Source organism: Aotus nancymaae, unplaced genomic scaffold (assembly GCF_030222135.1).
Source record: "Aotus nancymaae isolate 86718 unplaced genomic scaffold, 86718_ANA_hifiasm-v0.15.2.pri h1tg000072l, whole genome shotgun sequence".
Classification (NCBI taxonomy): domain Eukaryota; kingdom Metazoa; phylum Chordata; class Mammalia; order Primates; family Aotidae; genus Aotus; species Aotus nancymaae.
Window position 1 is genome coordinate 15,108,328 of NW_026988487.1, and position 16,289 is coordinate 15,124,616.

A 16,289-nucleotide genomic window follows, 5' to 3' on the forward strand; every position below is an offset into this window, starting at 1 on the left:
CATCAGAAATAGCTCATGGTCACTTCTTTATTTTTGATACAAATGTACATGACACATGTCTTGACAGTCAGCCCACCCACCACCACACGGGTAGGGCCTGGCCTCCAGGGAAGAGGCCGGATGGGAGAGAGCTGGTGGGTGCCACAGTCTGCCTCTCCAGCCTTCCCAGGCTGCGGCCAGGTTCCCAGGCCTCCAGAGGGTGGGACCACAGCAGGTGCAGGTAGTGATGGTGGGTGGTGGCCTCGCAAAGGTTACGGGGAGGGGACTCAGCTCCACAGCCACCAGCTGAGTCAGGGACCCCGGGGAGCCAGCCCCAGGCTCAGGTGCTCAGTCCTCTGCCCTGGCCAGCACACGTTCCCCCTCCACGCAGGAGCGGAGAAGATGGAGGGAAGTGGTTTTCAGTTTAAGTTCATAGAGAAGAGGCGACAGTGGGGAGGGATCAGGGAGGCAGTGGGCAGGACCACAGCTGGTTACCCGGGCAGCCCCTGGCTCCAGGTGGGGAAGAGAAGCCGACCCCCACGTTGGTCCCACTGCTCTGGTCCCCTCACTCCAAAGCTCCAGATGGACCAGGCCTCCGGAACGGCACTGCCGCCCGCACACTCACACGCAGGCACGCAGGGACACTCAGTTACCACAAAGTTAAAATTAAGGGGTGGGAAAGAAGAAAGGAAAAAAAAAAAGACTTTCCAGTGTTTGCTGCTGGGGACCCCAGCACACAGGTTGGGGCCTGTGCCCTAGGCAGGGGCCGTTTGGCATTAAAGGGAGAGCAGCAAGGGGCTGGTGGCTACAGGGCAGGGACATCCACAGAGACTATATACAAAGGAGGGGATGCCCCTGCTCAGCCCCCAATAGGGCTGAACTGGCTCATGGGGGTGGGGCGTGTGTGGGGAGAGCTGCCCCACTTGGAGTGTCCCCACCCGCCCCTTTGCTGACGGTGCCCTAGAGGGCCAGGGGCTGGGAGTGATGCCTTGCAGGCCCCTGCTCACTAGGAGGTGGGGAGATGCTATATACAGGGAAGAGGTGCATGGAATGTGGGGGACAGAAGCTGCTGCCACCCCACCTCCCCATCTTTAGGGGCTTGACAGGGGTGGGCACCAGGGCGCCTGACTGCCAGCGAGAGTGGCAGCACTAAGGGCACTTGTGCCAGTGGCTCTGTTGGGGTGGGGATTAATGTCTGGAGTGGCCCAGCTCCTGTGGCCAGTGAGGTCCTAGGGTGCAGGTGAGGGTGTGGGGAGAGAGGTCACTGCTTCTTCTCTCGGGTGGTGATGGTGACCAGCTGCTTGGCAGCTTTGGCGATGTCGTAGGCGCACTGTATCACCTGCTGAGTCAGCAGCTGGAAGTCCACTGGGGCGCCAGGCTCTGGGGGCACTGTCTTCCGGCATTCACTCTGCAGCCGGTAGGCGCTGGCGTTGAGCAGGCGCAGTGAGCTCCGCACTGGCTCCAAGGCTGGCCTCTGGAGGGTGGGGGAGTGAGGCTGGACCTTAGACTTTAAGTCACCAACTGCGATCAGGGCCCAGTTTGTCTGAGTCTCCACCCAGGCAGCAGTCAGACAGGATTCTCCACATCTGCCCCAGCCCAAGGCCCCCCACTCCTGGTCCTCTCTTTGGCCCTTGTACCTTTGGGAAGAGGGAGGCCATCTCGGTCACAGCCAAATGGATCTTCTCTGAGCAGGGCACAAAGCTGCGGGGAGAAGGGAGGGTATAAATTAGGGGGCTCTTGAGGGAGGTTCCCAGGGACACCAGAACATAGGGCCCCTCATGCCCTCTACAACACCCCAGAAGCCAACAGGAACCACACACCCGCAACCCTGTACCTGTCATGCTTGAACTCTTGGGCTGCCCGCAACAGTTCCTGAATGTTCTTGGTGACCTGCTCTGTCTTCAAGATGACATCCTCTGTGCTGGGAAGCCCAGGATCTAGGTCTCCATCCAGGCTTTCCAACTCTGGGTGGAAGTCTTCCTCTTTGCCTAGCTCTAGAAACCTCTTCCCTTCCAGCCTAAGGCCCAGGTCCAGAAAATAGAGAGAAAGATAAAGAAATGTTCCAGCCTTGGAGCCGCCTGCCTAGGTCCTCTCAGACACGCTGGGGACCCTCCCAACCTCCCTGCCTCAGCATGTGAGCAAGCTGGGCTGGAGACCCAAGGAGCCTCACCCAAGCAGCGGGTCCCCACTTTGCGTGTTCTCATAGTCACTGTCAGCTCCGCTGCCGTGGCGGGAAAGCTTGCTCTGGAGGGCAGAGGGAAGGGGCGATGAGTGCATGTGTTCCTGGAACCACACGGCCCCCAGCCACCCTGTGAGCACTGGGCATGGAAATGTTACCGTGTGGCGGCTTCCTTCCTGGGAGCAGGATAGCAGTGGGGAGGAGGGAGTGAAGGGCACAGCCGAGGCAGACACCCCCTTCCGGATCTGAAACCCAGGGCAGTGCTGGATGGAGTCAGAGTGCCCCACCGCACCCACTCGCCAGAAGTCCGGCAGGGACAGGGTCAGTCTAATCATCTTAGGCCCCGCATTCAGCACAGAGCCCAGCACCCCCTGGGGCTCAGAACCTACTGGCTAACATGGACCTGCTTTCCCCAGGCCCTGCTTACCCGGTAAAGGCCAGCAGGGACATGCACTGAATAGATGGCGTCGTCCTCTAGCTCCTGGGGATGTTAGCACAGCGAGAGTCACGGTGGACCCTGTGGCAGCCCTACCCATTTACCCAGGCTGTGAGACCCACAGGTGACTTACGGTGCTATGGAAAGGCTGCAGTCGCGTAGTGAGCTCGTCCCCAGGTGGGCCCCCGAAGGGCTTCAGGGCAGAGCCTGGTTCGTACATGGAGAAGGCCTGGCGGTCCCTGCGGTGTGTGCTCCCGCCTGGCGCCATGGGTGTGTGTTCTGCCCGTTCACTGGGGAGTGGGGGTGTGGGCACCGGCCCCGGAGTTTGCCGGAGCTGCAGATTCTCCGCCTGCAGCTTGTGGATCTGTGAGTGCAAAGTGCTGTCAACCCCCTGGAGTCCTGGGGCTCCCCCTCCCTCCCACTGAGGCTGCACCTCACCTCTCGCTGCAACCTCCGGAGCTCATCGCTCAGGCTACTGTTGACCTTCATGAGCTGCTGCACCTTTGCCTCCGAGGTAGCCAGGGCCTTCTTCAGCTCCAGGTACTCCTGCAGCGTCACAGCCCCATCAGACAGGTCCGAGGAGTCCATGCTCTGCAGAGAGAGACCTAAGCCTATCAGAGCCGGAGGCAGGGGAGCCAACACCTGCAGGGGGCAGTTATTAAGGTTATGAGCAGCCCGCCTGTCCCCCAGGCCCCTGGGCTACAAGAGGACAGAGCTGGGCCTCGGTGGAGTGGGCAGGAGGGCTGGGGAGGGCGGCCCTCGGACCCGGGCGCGGTTGCTCCGAGTGGCGCCGGTGCTGCGCAGGGGCTCCTGGTCTGTGTCCTCGTCAGAGGCCACGCTGTCGTAGTCGTGCTGGTCGTCGAGGTCACTCTGGCTCCGCATAGACAGCTCAAGGTTGTCTGAGGACACAGGGCTGTCACTTAGGCCTCACTCCACCACAGGACCTGTCTCTCAGGCCACCCCTGGCAGGGAGAGGCAGGAGAGGCCCCTGGAGCCCCACCCGCTGTCCACAACCCCCGCCCCCCACACCTGTGGGGCTGCTCAGGCTCTTGCCCTGCTGTCTCCGCTTGGCCTCACTGAGAATGTCGATGATCAAGGTGGCAAACTCTCGGGCATTAAAGCGGGCCAGCTTCTGTCGACCCTGCAAGGCAGAAAGGGCCAGGCTGGCCTCAGGGGACCCCTTATGACTGATGGATGGCGGTAGGGACCAAGCAGCAAGGCATGGCCCTGCCATCTAATTTAACCCCAGCTAAAGCATCCCAGCCCAGCTTTATCCGGCCAGTCAACAGCCGAGGCCACCCGGGGCCGGGTATGACAGAGGAGGGTGCCTGGGCAGAGGCCAGAACACCCGCTGGAGCTGCTCACCAGGTGCTCAAAAGAATGGCCTCCTGCCCCTTTCCAAATCCCAGTGCCAGCTGGGCCCTGAGGGAGGCCCTGGCAAATGCTGGAGAGCTGGCTTAGGCCCTAGCCCACTGCCAGATGAGGAGGGACCACAGGGATGAAGGAGCCCACCCTAGGCCCCCAACCCAGCCCCCTCACCTGATTCCGAGTGGCTGAGTATTCCGGGTTAACAGGCAGGAAGGGCACAGCACTGCGCTCTGTCACTAGAGTGCTGTGGTTTTGGGTAGCCAGCCACACTGTAAGGGAAAGGAGCAGATCAGCCACGGTGGCCAGGCCCCCACGGTGTGGGTAGGGAAGCACTGCGCCTGGCCTTCCTAGCTGCCCCCATGCCCACCGAGCACTGGTGTTCAGAGCAGGGGTGGTCTTAGGCACGCAGAGCTAGGCTGGGCCAGGGCAAGGCTGGGCGTGGCTGGCTGGGGACGGACAAATGAAACAAGGCCAGTCCCACCCAGTCAGACCTAGAGTTTGGGCTGGAATCTGGCTGTGGCCAGGAAGGAGTGATGCAGAGGGGCGGAGCAGTACCAGGGAGACAGCCAAAGTGGGAGGCTGCCAGAACGAGAGGAGCCCCAGTCTGAGTCTGGGGGAGGAGCAAGCTAGCCGCCTCCTCCTCAGCACTCTACCCAGCCTGGGACGCTGCCTAGGCAGGCTCACAGCCAGCAGGGGCTCATCTGCAGGCCTCTGAGCAGCCCCAACCCCAAGCACCCCTTCTTTGCCCAGTAAAGAACCGGAGACCCATGCCTGCTCGGGTCCTCCACACCAGACACTCCTGCTCCCCGACTCACCTGCATCATTTTCTCTTCGATCCACCTCGTCATACACGTCCATGGCAAGTTCCTCAAAAAGCCGGTTGCTGAGCTGGAGGAAGAAAGGGGCCCAGATTTTGTCAGATGCATCGGCCCCTGTGCCAAGGCCAGCTCCCCAGGATGTGGTGAGCCTCGGGGAAGGTGGCCTTCCCTGTGCCGCCCGGCCCTACAGTCTCAGAAGTGGCAAGTGGGCAGGGGTCGTGTTCCAAGCTGCAACGTAGGAGAGAAGAGGCCAGTCCATCCAGTCACAGGGAGGTCAGGGAGAGGGAACTGCTGAGGCCAGTGAGGGGACAGGTCCAAGCCTTGGAAAAGGGCATCGAGTCAGAGGAAGGGGAAGCAAGAGCAGGGGGTGGGGGATCAGAGAAGGGCCAGCTCCAAGTGTCAGGGCACTGCTGGAGCAGACTTACTGCCTGCAGCTTCTTCTTAGCAGCTTTGGCCAATTCGGATAGGTCCAGGCTGCGGGTGGAGGGAGACGGGAATTGGGAGAAGGGGAGAGACCTGAGAGGTGGCCAGACTTGTGCCAGCAACCTCCCCAACATGCAGGGATCCCAGGGAGACGGCACCCCAGATGCTGCACACCAAACGCCTTCCCGCCCTACCCCACCTCTAGGCCTGCTGCCCCAGCAGGCACCATATACCTCTGAGACATGCACTTTTGTCGAGATCTAAGTCCAGAGGAAGGCAGCAGAGGGAAGAACAGGACAGAGGCAGTAGTTACCCAGGAGCAGGGCAGAATACGCACCTTTTCATGTCAGGCCCAGACCCACCTCCATGCACACCCAGCCCAGAAGGGACAAAGCTGAGCTCGTCTCACTGCATCCCCCACCCCTCCTCCTCGGTCTTCCTCTGCCTCTCAGTGACCTGTTCATCCAGCACCAGTGTCAGCCACCTGAAGCCTCCCTCACCCTGCAGTCCTAGTGAAACTCCCCGGTTCCACAATCACTTCTTCTTGCCTGGGCTTTGCAAGTTTCTTAATCTCCCTCCTAGTCTTGCCTCTACAATCCTGTTGCACCCACAGCCAGGGTGATTTTTTGGACACAGCTGGCTGCACTACCCCTTGCCTTCAAGCACTGCAGTAATAACAGGTGCATATGGCACACCCCAACCAACTTCATTAGAATACCCTCGGGCCGGGCACAGTCGCTTACACCTATAATCCTAGCACTTTGGGAGGCCAAGGTGGGAGGTTCGCTTGAGGCCAGGACCAGCCTGGGCAACACAGAGATACAAAAGCAATTTAAAAATCAGCTGAGCATAGAGGCATATGCCTTAGTCCCAGCTACTCAGGAGGCTATGGTAGGAGGATTGCTTGAGGCCAGGCACTTGAGGCTGCGGTGGGCTATAATCAAGCCACTGCACTCCAACCTAGGCTACAGGGTGAGACCCCAACTCTTAAACAAAAGCTAAATTTCGCATGTTATCTAATTCTCTCCTCCCTGAAAAACAGACACTGCCATCTCCATTTCCAGAAGAGGTAACCAAGGCTCAGAGAAGGCAAGCAGCCTACAAGTCACACAGCCAGTAAGCAGCAGAGCTTACTTCACGCTTCCAAGCCTGGAACTCTCTCCTTCCAGGATGGTCACAGGTCCTGGCAATGCTCTCGGAGCTGCTCATTCTTCTCCCCATCTCTATTCCAGTCTTGCTTGTGGGGTTCCCGGCCTCCCATGCTGTGCTCCAGCCCTGGGAGCTGCCTCAGTTCCCATGCAGCATTTCTACCCTCCATGCCTCTGCCTCTTGCTGCACTCCCCCATGGGGACTAGAATCACCTCCTAGGCTGCCTCCCTGGCTAGACTGTGAGCTCCTGAAGGGCAGGGATTGTGTCTCAGGTGCCTCTGTGCTCCCAGTCCCAAGAGCAGTAGCTGGCTCGGGGAAGGTGCTCAGTTAATGTGCTGTTGAATGGAGCCCATATTGGGGTCTATTCACCATACACACGCACTCATGCACACACAGCTCAGGTAGAATCAGACCATAGAAATAGGGTCTTGAGGAGGTCTGGGTTTAGGATCTGAGTTGCCCAGGCCTGGCAATGCCCATCTGCCCACGCAGGCCTCTGGGGAAGAGAGCACCTCCTCTCTCCAGATCCAGGCCAGCAGGCACAGCCCGGCATGAGGATGTGGCCATCAGAGGTGGCCACCAGGTGGCACTAGCATCCATCTTATGTGCTGGGTGAGTGGCAGGGGGTGTCCCATACTGCCTGGGCACTTGGGGCCTCTCAGACAGAGGCAGAAATACCTCATTTGACCAGCCCCAGGGCACCTGCCCAATTTCTGAGCATGCTACAGAGGTCTGGCTAGCAGTCTCAAAGTTAGTCACATCCCTGGAGCCCCCCCATCTTTTCATTTAAGAGCAGAGGCTTGTCTAAAGACAGCAGGGTCAGTTCTACTGGGACAGAACCAAGTGACCCACCCTTCCAGCCGGAGGCAGCTTCTTACACCCACGTCCTTCATGTACTTGACAGTCATGGGGCTCAGGCTGTGCTGGTCACGTACGGAGCTGACATTTTTTACCTCATTTAGGGCCCAGCATTACTGACTGACGACTAAGCTGTGCCTCCAGTCTCTGGGGGTGGGGAGGGAGCAGGGTCCCAGGCCCCTGAAGCCTGGGCTGGAAGCTCTGGGGGTCAGATGCCCACATGACATCCAACATGGCCATGTGGAAAGGGGCATCAGGTGGGCACTCACCTGTCAGCCATCTGTGGGATGATGTAATGCCCATTCTTGTGATCTGAACAAAAATAAAAATGCCAAGTCACTCACTAGTGCCGGGTGGCCTCAGCAGCTGGGAGCCCACCTCACTGCCATGAGCAGGGCTGGCACCCAGAAGTGTCAGGAGAAAGTGGGGAGGGCAGGCCACCCCCAGGAGTGCTGGGAGCTGGCGTGAGGATGCAGGATGCCCACCCCCACTCCCTAGCCCAGCACTGCTGCAGCCCAGAGCCTGCAGCAATTTCACGGGAGCCAGTTGCCTAGCAACATTGCTCCCCAGCTGCTCTGTCACCATGGCACCTGCTGCAGGGTGTGTCCAGGTCCCACCTGCCCAGCCCAGCCAGGGCCGCCACAAGCTCTGCTCACCCGGCTTGCGTCCACAGAGGTAGAAGGCCAACCGGTCAGTGAGCTCGTATTGGCACTCAACCAGCCTTTCCGCCAGCTCATGGTGCCCCGCCTGCCTGTGAGAAGGGGGTACGGCTCAGTCCTGCAGCAGCAGCCCTCACCCACACCCACACCCACCCACACTGCACCCTTTAGCCGACCCTCACCTGGCATAGTCAATGGGTGTGCGGCCATTAACATCAGGGGAGCCAGGGTCAGCCCCATACACTACAAGCAGCTCAGCCTGCAGTGTCTGTCCTGCCTTGGCAGCCACATGCAGAGGTGTGGTGCCCTTCTCTGGGTGGAAGAAGTTGGCCTGGGCACCCAGGGATAGCAGGCGCAGACATGTCTCCAGGTTGCCTGTCCGCACGCTCGAGTGCAGTTGCTAAGAGGAGCAGAGTGTGCAATGAATACTCATGTGTACGAGGCGCGCCTCCCCACTCAAAAGCTGCACCCAGCCTTGGCTGCCCCGGGACGCCCAGCTGCAAGGCCTGCCCAAACCAGGCTGTGTCGTGAGGACAGAGGCTTCCCACTAGGGGTTAATGCCAATTAATAAGCGTTGCTGTCAGTCACCATCTACGTGTGCTGGGTGCTCTGCTTAGATACGGTTTATGAAGTAGATGCTGTTATTTCTTTCCCATTTTACAGATGAGAAAACTGAGGCTGTGACAGGCTAAGCAACTACCCCAGGTTTTCCCAGCTTCTGAGTGGCAGTTGTGGGCTTCTAGCCTTGTGTGTCCACTTGGGAGCCTGATGAACCTCAGCTGCACGCGGCTTGACCTGGCAATCTGGTCTCTCCATCCTGCTTACTGTTACCCTGCCTTTGGGGCCCAGGGCTCGGTGGGGACAAAGGCGAGGCCTTCAGGGAGTCGTGGGTGGAGAGAAGAGGAGGAGGCCACCCGTCTTTTGTAGGGCCCCTCAAACCTTGCTGAGGTCTTTGGCAGTGACCCCATCATCGTCCCGGCAGGGAAGCTTGTGCACAAACGCCAGCATCTGGTACTTGGCCCTGATGAACTCTGACTTGATGGGGCTGCATGGGGCACACAGGAATGGGGAGCACAGTGGGAGAGGGTGGTCACCTAGCCACCTCCCAAGGTCCTGTCCCAGGCTGCGCAGTTTCTGCCCACCACCCCTCCAGTCCCACTCACTGGACTTTGTCTTGGGGGTTGGCTTTACGCCGGCCGCTCTGCACTTGTGCGGGGTCCAGCAGGGAGTGCTCCCAGATGGAGTTGGCCCCGTTGCTGGCAAGCGTGTGCACCATCTGTGGGGAAGAGATGCCAAGTGAGAGAGTGCCCATTGCGTGCTGGGCACTGGGGAAACACCTCCTGAGCGCTTGCTGTGGCTGGCGTAGCTGGAAACAGTACCAAGGGGGCCTACTGTGTGCTTGCACCATCACACCTCCCTCTAGTCCAGCTGCCCAAAGACACAGATCCAATGTAGTGCTTCAGGTCGCATGGTGAGTGTGCCAAGGCTCAGAGAGGTGAAGCGACTTGCTCAATGCTACACGACCATGTTGGTAAGTGACAGAGCGGGGGTGAGTGCTGCCCTTCTGCATGAAGTGAGCAGATGAGAGAACAGGGTCAGGATTAGGCTCTTCCCCAGGGAGTGCTGCCCCTTGGAAGCTGCAGATTCCAGATGGGGGTGTATGTGGGTGAGGGGGAAAACGCCCTCATGCTCAGTACACTCTGTCTGCAGGGAAGGAAGAACCACCCGGCCGAGCCCTGTACCTGCAGCAGTGTGGGAGGCCAGGCGCTGTGGCGAAGGTGCTTGACAATGGAGATGTGGCGTCCCAGGCTCCGGTGCACACTGCAGCACTCGTCACACACCAGCACACCCCTGCTGATGGATGCCCAGCCAGGGTCTGCCAGGGGGAGGGCAAGGGTCAGCTGGAGCCAGACCATGGGTCAGACCTCATGAGCACCTGCTCTGGCCCATGCTATGCTTAGTACTCCACACATTCACTTAGTCCCCAATAGCCTAGGAGCTGGGACCATCACTACAGTCAGGTTACCAGGGAATGATCTCCCCAAGGGCTCACAGCTAGGGGCTGACAGAGCCATGCCCTTTCCTACATCCTTACCCCTCTGGGATATGCAGTCCCCAGGGCCCATTCAGCAGGCACAGCTCCCTGCCCTGCAGCCACTGCTACCAGTCTCTTAGCCTTTTCCCAGGAAACAAGGCATCTACCCTAGCCCTTCCTGTAGGGAGGTAGGAATCCCCAAGGGGATGCAACCCTGATGCTGCTGCATGCCAGATGCTGTCAAAACATGCCTGACAGATTGCCACCCATCCACAGGTCCTGACTCTGCCCACCTGCCAGCAGGTGAGGTCCTTTCATACTGGAGCCTCCTGCCACCATCACTGAGAGTGTGAGCTGGAGCCCTCTTAAGGAGGACAGACAGAGCAAAGGAGCTGGGCTTGACTGGGCACCCACTGGGTACCAGCTGGGTACATTATGTATGATGCTGCTTACAACTGTTAGGCGGGGTAGGACATGCTACCTCTGCGATGAGGAAACAAGGGCTCAGAGAGGTTAAAGGGCTTGTTCAAGGTCGCAAGGCTAATGAGTGGAATTGCCCGGATGTGGCATTCTGATGCCTGAGACCATACCATGTCTGCACTTGCTGCTGTCCCTCTGCCTGTATAGCCCGTTCTCCACTCTTTAAGGAAAAGTGAACTTTGGAAAGAAGAAGCAGAGCCAGGACTGGGTGGAAGTTCTGGGGTTCTTCTCGAGGGAGGAGGAGATGCCACCCATCCTAGGCCCCTTGGGATATGGGGAGGAGACAGCTGCATACAACTCAGGCTGCGGAAAGGTCACGAGGGAGAAAGCGGCCATTGTGTGCCTCCTGAGAGTGGGGGCAGGGTGCCTCTCTCCCAGGACACTCTGCTCTGCCCAGTGGCCCCCGCCCTGTCTCAGGGAACCCTGTCCTGGGGTGGGGGTGGGGGACTGGCTCTCTGCCTTGCCCTATAGCGCTCAGGGTGTTCAGAAGTGTACCCGCCAGGGGAGGGACAAGTTTGGGGGGATAAGAATCTCTCCCAATCAGAAGGCAATTCTCAGGCCCTTCCCCTCCAAGGACTTCCACCAAAGTTCCCAGGAGAACTGAGGAGACTCTGAGTCAGGGGCCCTGCCTGAGCTCTGCCCACAGCAAGTGCCCCCAACTAAGGCATGAAAACAGGAAGGAGAGAGGCTTGTCTTTGGGTTTAGGCTTTTTTAGGGACCCCCTTCAAATCAGGGCAACAGAGGGATGCCCAAGGTGACCGCCAACACCTTCCTCAGGGGCTGACTACAGAGCTCAGGAGGAAGGAACCAGCCTTCTTCACCAAGAGGGGGAGCCCTAACATGCATTTCTGTGCTGGCTTTACCTAAACAATGAAGCACCCCAGGCATGGAGAGCTCCCTCTCCCAACTCCAAACACCACTGGGTCAGGGGGCTGCCGCCAGCCACCTTTGGCAGCCCAGGCAGGAAGCCGGAAATGATGCAGCCCAAATTCCTCTTGCTGAAATGGTGGGGTTTCCTGTAAGTGGGGAGCCGCCCAGGGCAGGATCATAAATGGGCTTCCCTGAGGTCTGTGGTCCTACTGGAGAAGCCAGGCCCGGAAAGGCTGACTAGATATCCACGGCCAGTGGCTCCAGAGCCCCAAGTTGTGGGCAGACCAGATGTAGTGCACTGACCCTGGATGTGGCAGTAACCAAGACCAGGATGCAGGAATGTGGTCCAATGGTTTGCCTGGCACTCTCCCCCAGCCTGCGGGAGGGGTTCTCCCTCTCTTCCAGGTGAGAACTGAGGTAGGAATGGTAGGCAAAGGACACTGTCCTGGTCGGGGCAGCTGACACTGGTGTCAGCTCAGTTCTCGATGACACAGATGGGACCCACCCTGAACATTCTACCTTCTCCCTCTGTGCAAGTGCCCTTGGTTCTACCCAGGCAGGAGCCCCCAGGCTCCACCCAGGCCAGTTCCAAAGCGGAAGGGCCAGGAAGTGTTTCTGAAAGTCACACAGTGATTATAGTTTAAGGTGAAGGGATCCTTGCCTCAAGAGGTTCTTTGGACCAAACCTGGGACGGAAGGGACAGGAACTGTAAGGGAACTTGTCAGCCCTCCCCCGGGCTTCACTGTCAGGCTGTGGGTCTATTTGTGCAGAGAGGTAGCCAGCGTGACCCTGGGATCACGTTAACTAGTGCCAACCCCACAGAGGCCTCTACTACAGTGAATTCCTGCCACCACCTGAAGCCATCAGTGGCCTCCGGGGCCAGCAGGTTTGCATATACAGGCCAGCCTCAGGCCTCCCTCCCTGAGCTAAGGGCCAGATCTTCACTAGACTAAGGGAAAAGCCCACATCATGAAGGCTGGCAAGAGTAGTCCTTGGGGTAGTCAGAATGGTAGTTACCTCTGGGGTGCACTGACTGGGAGCAGGGACTTGGAAGCCCCCTAGAGTGATGGAAATGTTCTATAACAAGCTTGTCCAGCCTGCAGGCCATAGGCGGCCCAGGACAGCTTTGAATGCGGCACAACACAATTCATAAACTTTCTTAAAGCATTATGAGACTTTTTAAAAATTTTTCTTTGGCTCATTTTAGCTCCTCAGTTATCATTAGTGTTAACATATTTTACATGTGGCTCAAGACAATTCTTCCAGTCTGGCCCAGGGAAGTGAAAAGATTGGATACCCCTATTCTATAATGTGATCAGAGTGGTATATACAGGTATACACACATGTAAAAGCCCATCAGGATGAACACTCAGGTGCGGGCACTGACACACACAAGTTCTACCTCAGTAACGGAGGAAGAGGAGCCCAACATTCGTCCCACTCTGCAATCTACATTATGAAGAGATAAATCAGCCTGCAAGTGGTCCTGTGACATGTCCCCAGCCTTGCTCACCAGAGGTGCCTACAGGATGAGCATTTTGAGGCCTTCACTCTCGTCCCCAGGGCTGCCGAAGTGGAAAGGCTGAGATAGAAGCCCATGGAGTGAGGAGAGGCCCTTGACTGAGACCTTGTGGCAAGGTGGGCCAAGGTAAAGGAAAGGGGAAGATGCACATTCTCCAGGGCTCCCCACCCCCTTCCTCTCGGACTCCCCAGGCAGCCAGGGCACACGGTACCTGACTAGGTGGTGCAAGCTGCCAGAGCAGCCACACCATGTCCAGCTCCCTCGCAACACACTCACACTTGTCCCGTGTGCCCAGGCCTGGGAGCAAGGGGCTCTCTGGGGACAGGCTGCATCTCACCTCTGACCTCCATGACCTCCCAAATTAACCAAGCACAAAAGCCCCTGAGCCTACTCAAGTGGCTGGAACTGCAGGGCTCCTGCAATAAGAGAAGCCTGTGACCCTGGGGTGGAGTCATACACCATGGGGGCTGGCACTGGATCTGGACTCCAGACTACGGGGTACCCTCATGCCTCTCTGCCTGAGATGCCATAGGACCCAGGCCAAATGTGCCACTGCTCGCCAGGGCCAGCATCCTAGTGTCCGGGTGTGGGACAGTCCCAAGCAGCCAGCCAGACACTGGCAAGCAGCCAAACACTCAAGGAGTGCCTGCCACATGCCAGACACCTTGCTGGGTGCTAGGTGGGATAATAAGTAAGACTTTGTCCACATCCTCCCCTCACCGCCATCCTCACCTTCTCACCACCTTCCTGACCTCTACTGGGGATCAGGGGAAAGGGGATATCTGGGGCACAAATGCCTCTGACGGATGAGGACCTGGGGGTAGGAGCTGGGCAGTCCAACATACTGCACGCTCACCATTCCTCCCTCAGTTCACTGGGTATCCAGAGGCTTCGGCCAGATACTCAACGCAACGCAGAAAGGACAACTCCCAACAGGGCTCGGTGGCTCAGACCTGTAATCCCAGCACTTTGGGAGGCTGAGGCAGGTGGGATCACCTGAGTTTGGGAGTCTGAGACCAGCCTGACCAACATGGAGAAACCCTGTCTCTACTAAAAATACAAAATTAGCTGGGCATGGTGGCACATGCCTGTAATCCCAGCTACTTAGGAGGCTGAGGCAGGAGAATCGCTTGAACCTAGGAGGTGGAGGGTGCAGTGAGCTGAGATCACGCCATTGCACTCCAGACTGGGTAGCAAGCGAAACTCCATCTCAAAAAAAAAAAAAGGAAAAAAAGAAAAGGGGATAACTGCCCTTGCTGGTGCTGCCCTACACCTCTCTGCCCCAGAAGCAGACCACAGGTTCAGAGATGGCAGCCCCTCAAAAATAATTTCTACTCCAACTTCTTTGCCTCAGAATTGAGGAAACTGAGGCCCCCACAGTGAAGAAAGTCTTGCTGGGGTTACAGAGTAAGCTGGGAACAAAGGCACACTAAAGCCCAGGCTCCTCTGATAGGGTACCTGCTAAGCCTCTCCTCCCATCATGCCATACCCACCCCATGGAGGTGCGGAACAATGGGACAGACATTTATAAGGCAAGGTGTCCTCAGCCCTGCCATCCCCAGACCTGCCTGCATCTGGGGAAAGGGAGTCACAGTTTCTTAGGGGTATGGACCCCCACCCCCAGATAGCTCCTCCAGGGCCCTCTAAACCATGATAAGCCCCAAGGAGGCCTCCAGTCATAACGTCCATCGAGTATCTTGTCCCCAAGCCCTGCCAGGTTCCCAGTTCCCAAATACTCTAGCTTGGCACCCCCAGAACCACCAGAGCATCTGTGAGGCTCAACCTGTGGGGTCCTGGGCCTGCTCAAGGGGTGGCGGAAAGTTATGGGTCCACAAAATAGCACCCCGTACTCTCACTCTTAATCATGCCCACTCCCCCTAGAGTCCACAGACCTCCGGAGCCTGCCCAGGGACCTACCAGGGAGATAGCTCCTTTTCTAAAGAAAGAATGGATGGGGCTAGAGCTTCCCTCCCAGGCCAGCTGCAGAGCCCCATCGCTGGCTGTCCTCCCCCATCAGAAGGGAGCAGCCTCTTGGATCATTACCCCTGACTTCCTCAGCAGGCCAGGGGGGTTTCACTCCAGCCCAGTCCTAATTCTGCTAGGAAAGAGAAGGGAACCACCATGTAAATACGTCCAGGAGGCAGGCCAGGAAGCCAGCAGGATGGGGGAATCTAGGCACTTTCTTGCCACTGCCCTCCATTTCTGACCAGACTGGGCTAGGGGACAGGGAGGATCCCGGGCCCAGGATAGTTCAATGCCAAGCTCATTTTCCCAAGCAGGCCTTACCGGGGAACAGCAAAAGCAGGGTCCAGCCGAGCTGTTCCCAGTCACCAGCAGGCCTGGGGATGCCCCAGGGAAGACACCCGGGTCTGGACTGGCCCTGAACACCAGGCCCCACAAGGAGCCCCAGCCTTAGGAACCCGAGGCAGGGAGTCCTGGGAGTAGCCACCGCTCATCTGCTCCTGAGGAGACGGTATCCAGGCCCCATTGGCGCATATGCCCGGCCCTCTGCTCCTTGCCCTCCGCCAGCCCGGCGGGCGTGCCGACCACGAGAGCAGCAGGTGCAAGACGCGGGGGTGGCACTGAGATGACACAAAACCACACTCGCCCCCACCGCCCAAGCCCTGCCGGCCTCCGCCACGGCCCTCATGCCACCCCAGGCTGGCGCTTCCGTCGGATATAGAGATGGAGGTGGAGGGGCAGCCAGCTGCCCGCCTCCCTCAGACCGAGGGGTGGGAGGCGGCGCCGGGAACGTCCTTCCTCGCTCGTCCACGGCCTCCAGGGAGCAGGGCCCCCCCCCACGCCGGCCCTCCAGCCGAGGACGCGGCTCCGCAGTGGCCCGGGCGGGGGCCGAGCCTGGAGGCCGAGGCCCCCCGCCCCGCCCCGCCCTCCGGCCCCGCACGGCGCTCCCGCCAGGCCCCGGCGCCCGCCCGGCTGTGCGGTCCCGCCCCCGGCCCGGCCGCGCTTACCCGGGGCGCTGCAGTCCGCACACACCTCCGTTCGTGGCCCCTTCCGGGACATCCTCAGCGGCGACGCGGCCGCAGCCCTCTGGGCCAGGGTGGGGGGCGCGGGCGGCGGGCCCGGGCGGCGGCGGCGGCGGCCCCTGCTGCCCGGCCCGGCTCCGGCGAGGCTCCGCGCGCCCGGCCAACCGTCCGCCCCGGGGCTGGCCCGGAACCCGCCGTGCCCGCCTGCCCGCTCGCCCTCGGGCGCCCTCCGCCCCGCGCCGCCCCGCGCCGCCCCGCCGCCGCTCGCCGCTCCTCTCTCCGCCCCCTGCGCGGCTCCCGGCCGCTCCTGCAGGAAGCGGCGCAGGCCCTGCCCACCGTGGGAGGGGCCGCACCCCCGCCCCACCGCGCGCTGCCGGCCGCGCCCCCCGGAGAAAGGAAGCCCGGGCGCGGGCGGGAGTGGGCGGGAGAGCTTAAAGGGGCCGCGGCCGCCGCCGGGTCCCGGCGGGCAGCATGGCCTGAGGGCCTCGGCCTCTGCTGCAGCGCTCGCCTGGCCCGGAGGCAGTGTGAG

General features: G+C 59.6%; 1 protein-coding gene across 3 annotated transcripts; it reads right to left on the minus strand.

Moving 5' to 3' along the window:
* Positions 1 to 13: 13 nt before the first annotated feature.
* On the minus strand, positions 14 to 16,069 carry GIT1 (GIT ArfGAP 1). 3 transcript variants are annotated; one of them, XM_021669779.2, is made up of 21 exons: positions 15,746 to 16,069; positions 9,612 to 9,745; positions 9,033 to 9,145; positions 8,809 to 8,914; positions 8,052 to 8,269; positions 7,867 to 7,961; positions 7,480 to 7,522; positions 5,437 to 5,463; positions 5,206 to 5,254; positions 4,778 to 4,850; positions 4,134 to 4,231; positions 3,624 to 3,735; positions 3,360 to 3,493; positions 3,033 to 3,185; positions 2,728 to 2,958; positions 2,586 to 2,639; positions 2,317 to 2,403; positions 2,150 to 2,223; positions 1,814 to 1,996; positions 1,617 to 1,680; positions 14 to 1,453 (listed from the first exon to the last, which is right to left on the minus strand). In XM_021669779.2, exons 1-21 carry the CDS (start codon positions 15,795 to 15,797, stop codon positions 1,241 to 1,243), a joined length of 2,313 nt encoding a protein of 770 aa, XP_021525454.1. In that variant the 5' UTR covers positions 15,798 to 16,069; the 3' UTR covers positions 14 to 1,240. The 3 variants fall into 3 exon arrangements, with proteins under 3 accessions (XP_021525454.1, XP_021525455.1, XP_021525456.1); XM_021669780.2 differs by lacking the exon at positions 5,437 to 5,463; XM_021669781.2 differs by lacking the exon at positions 2,317 to 2,403 and having other exon boundaries at positions 1,115 to 1,453; positions 15,746 to 15,818.
* Positions 16,070 to 16,289: the final 220 nt, after the last annotated feature.

Excerpts from the sequence above, each read along its gene's own strand:
- GIT1 (XM_021669779.2), bottom strand. The coding sequence starts at position 15,797 with ATGTCCCGGAAGGGGCCACGAACGGAGGTGTGTGCGGACTGCAGCGCC. Across the intron at positions 3,736-4,133 it reads ACTCAGCCACTCGGAATCAG|GGTCGACAGAAGCTGGCCCG; the intron begins GTGAGGGGGCTG and ends TCTGCCTTGCAG. Across the intron at positions 1,681-1,813 it reads CAAGAGTTCAAGCATGACAG|CTTTGTGCCCTGCTCAGAGA; the intron begins GTACAGGGTTGC and ends TTCTCCCCGCAG.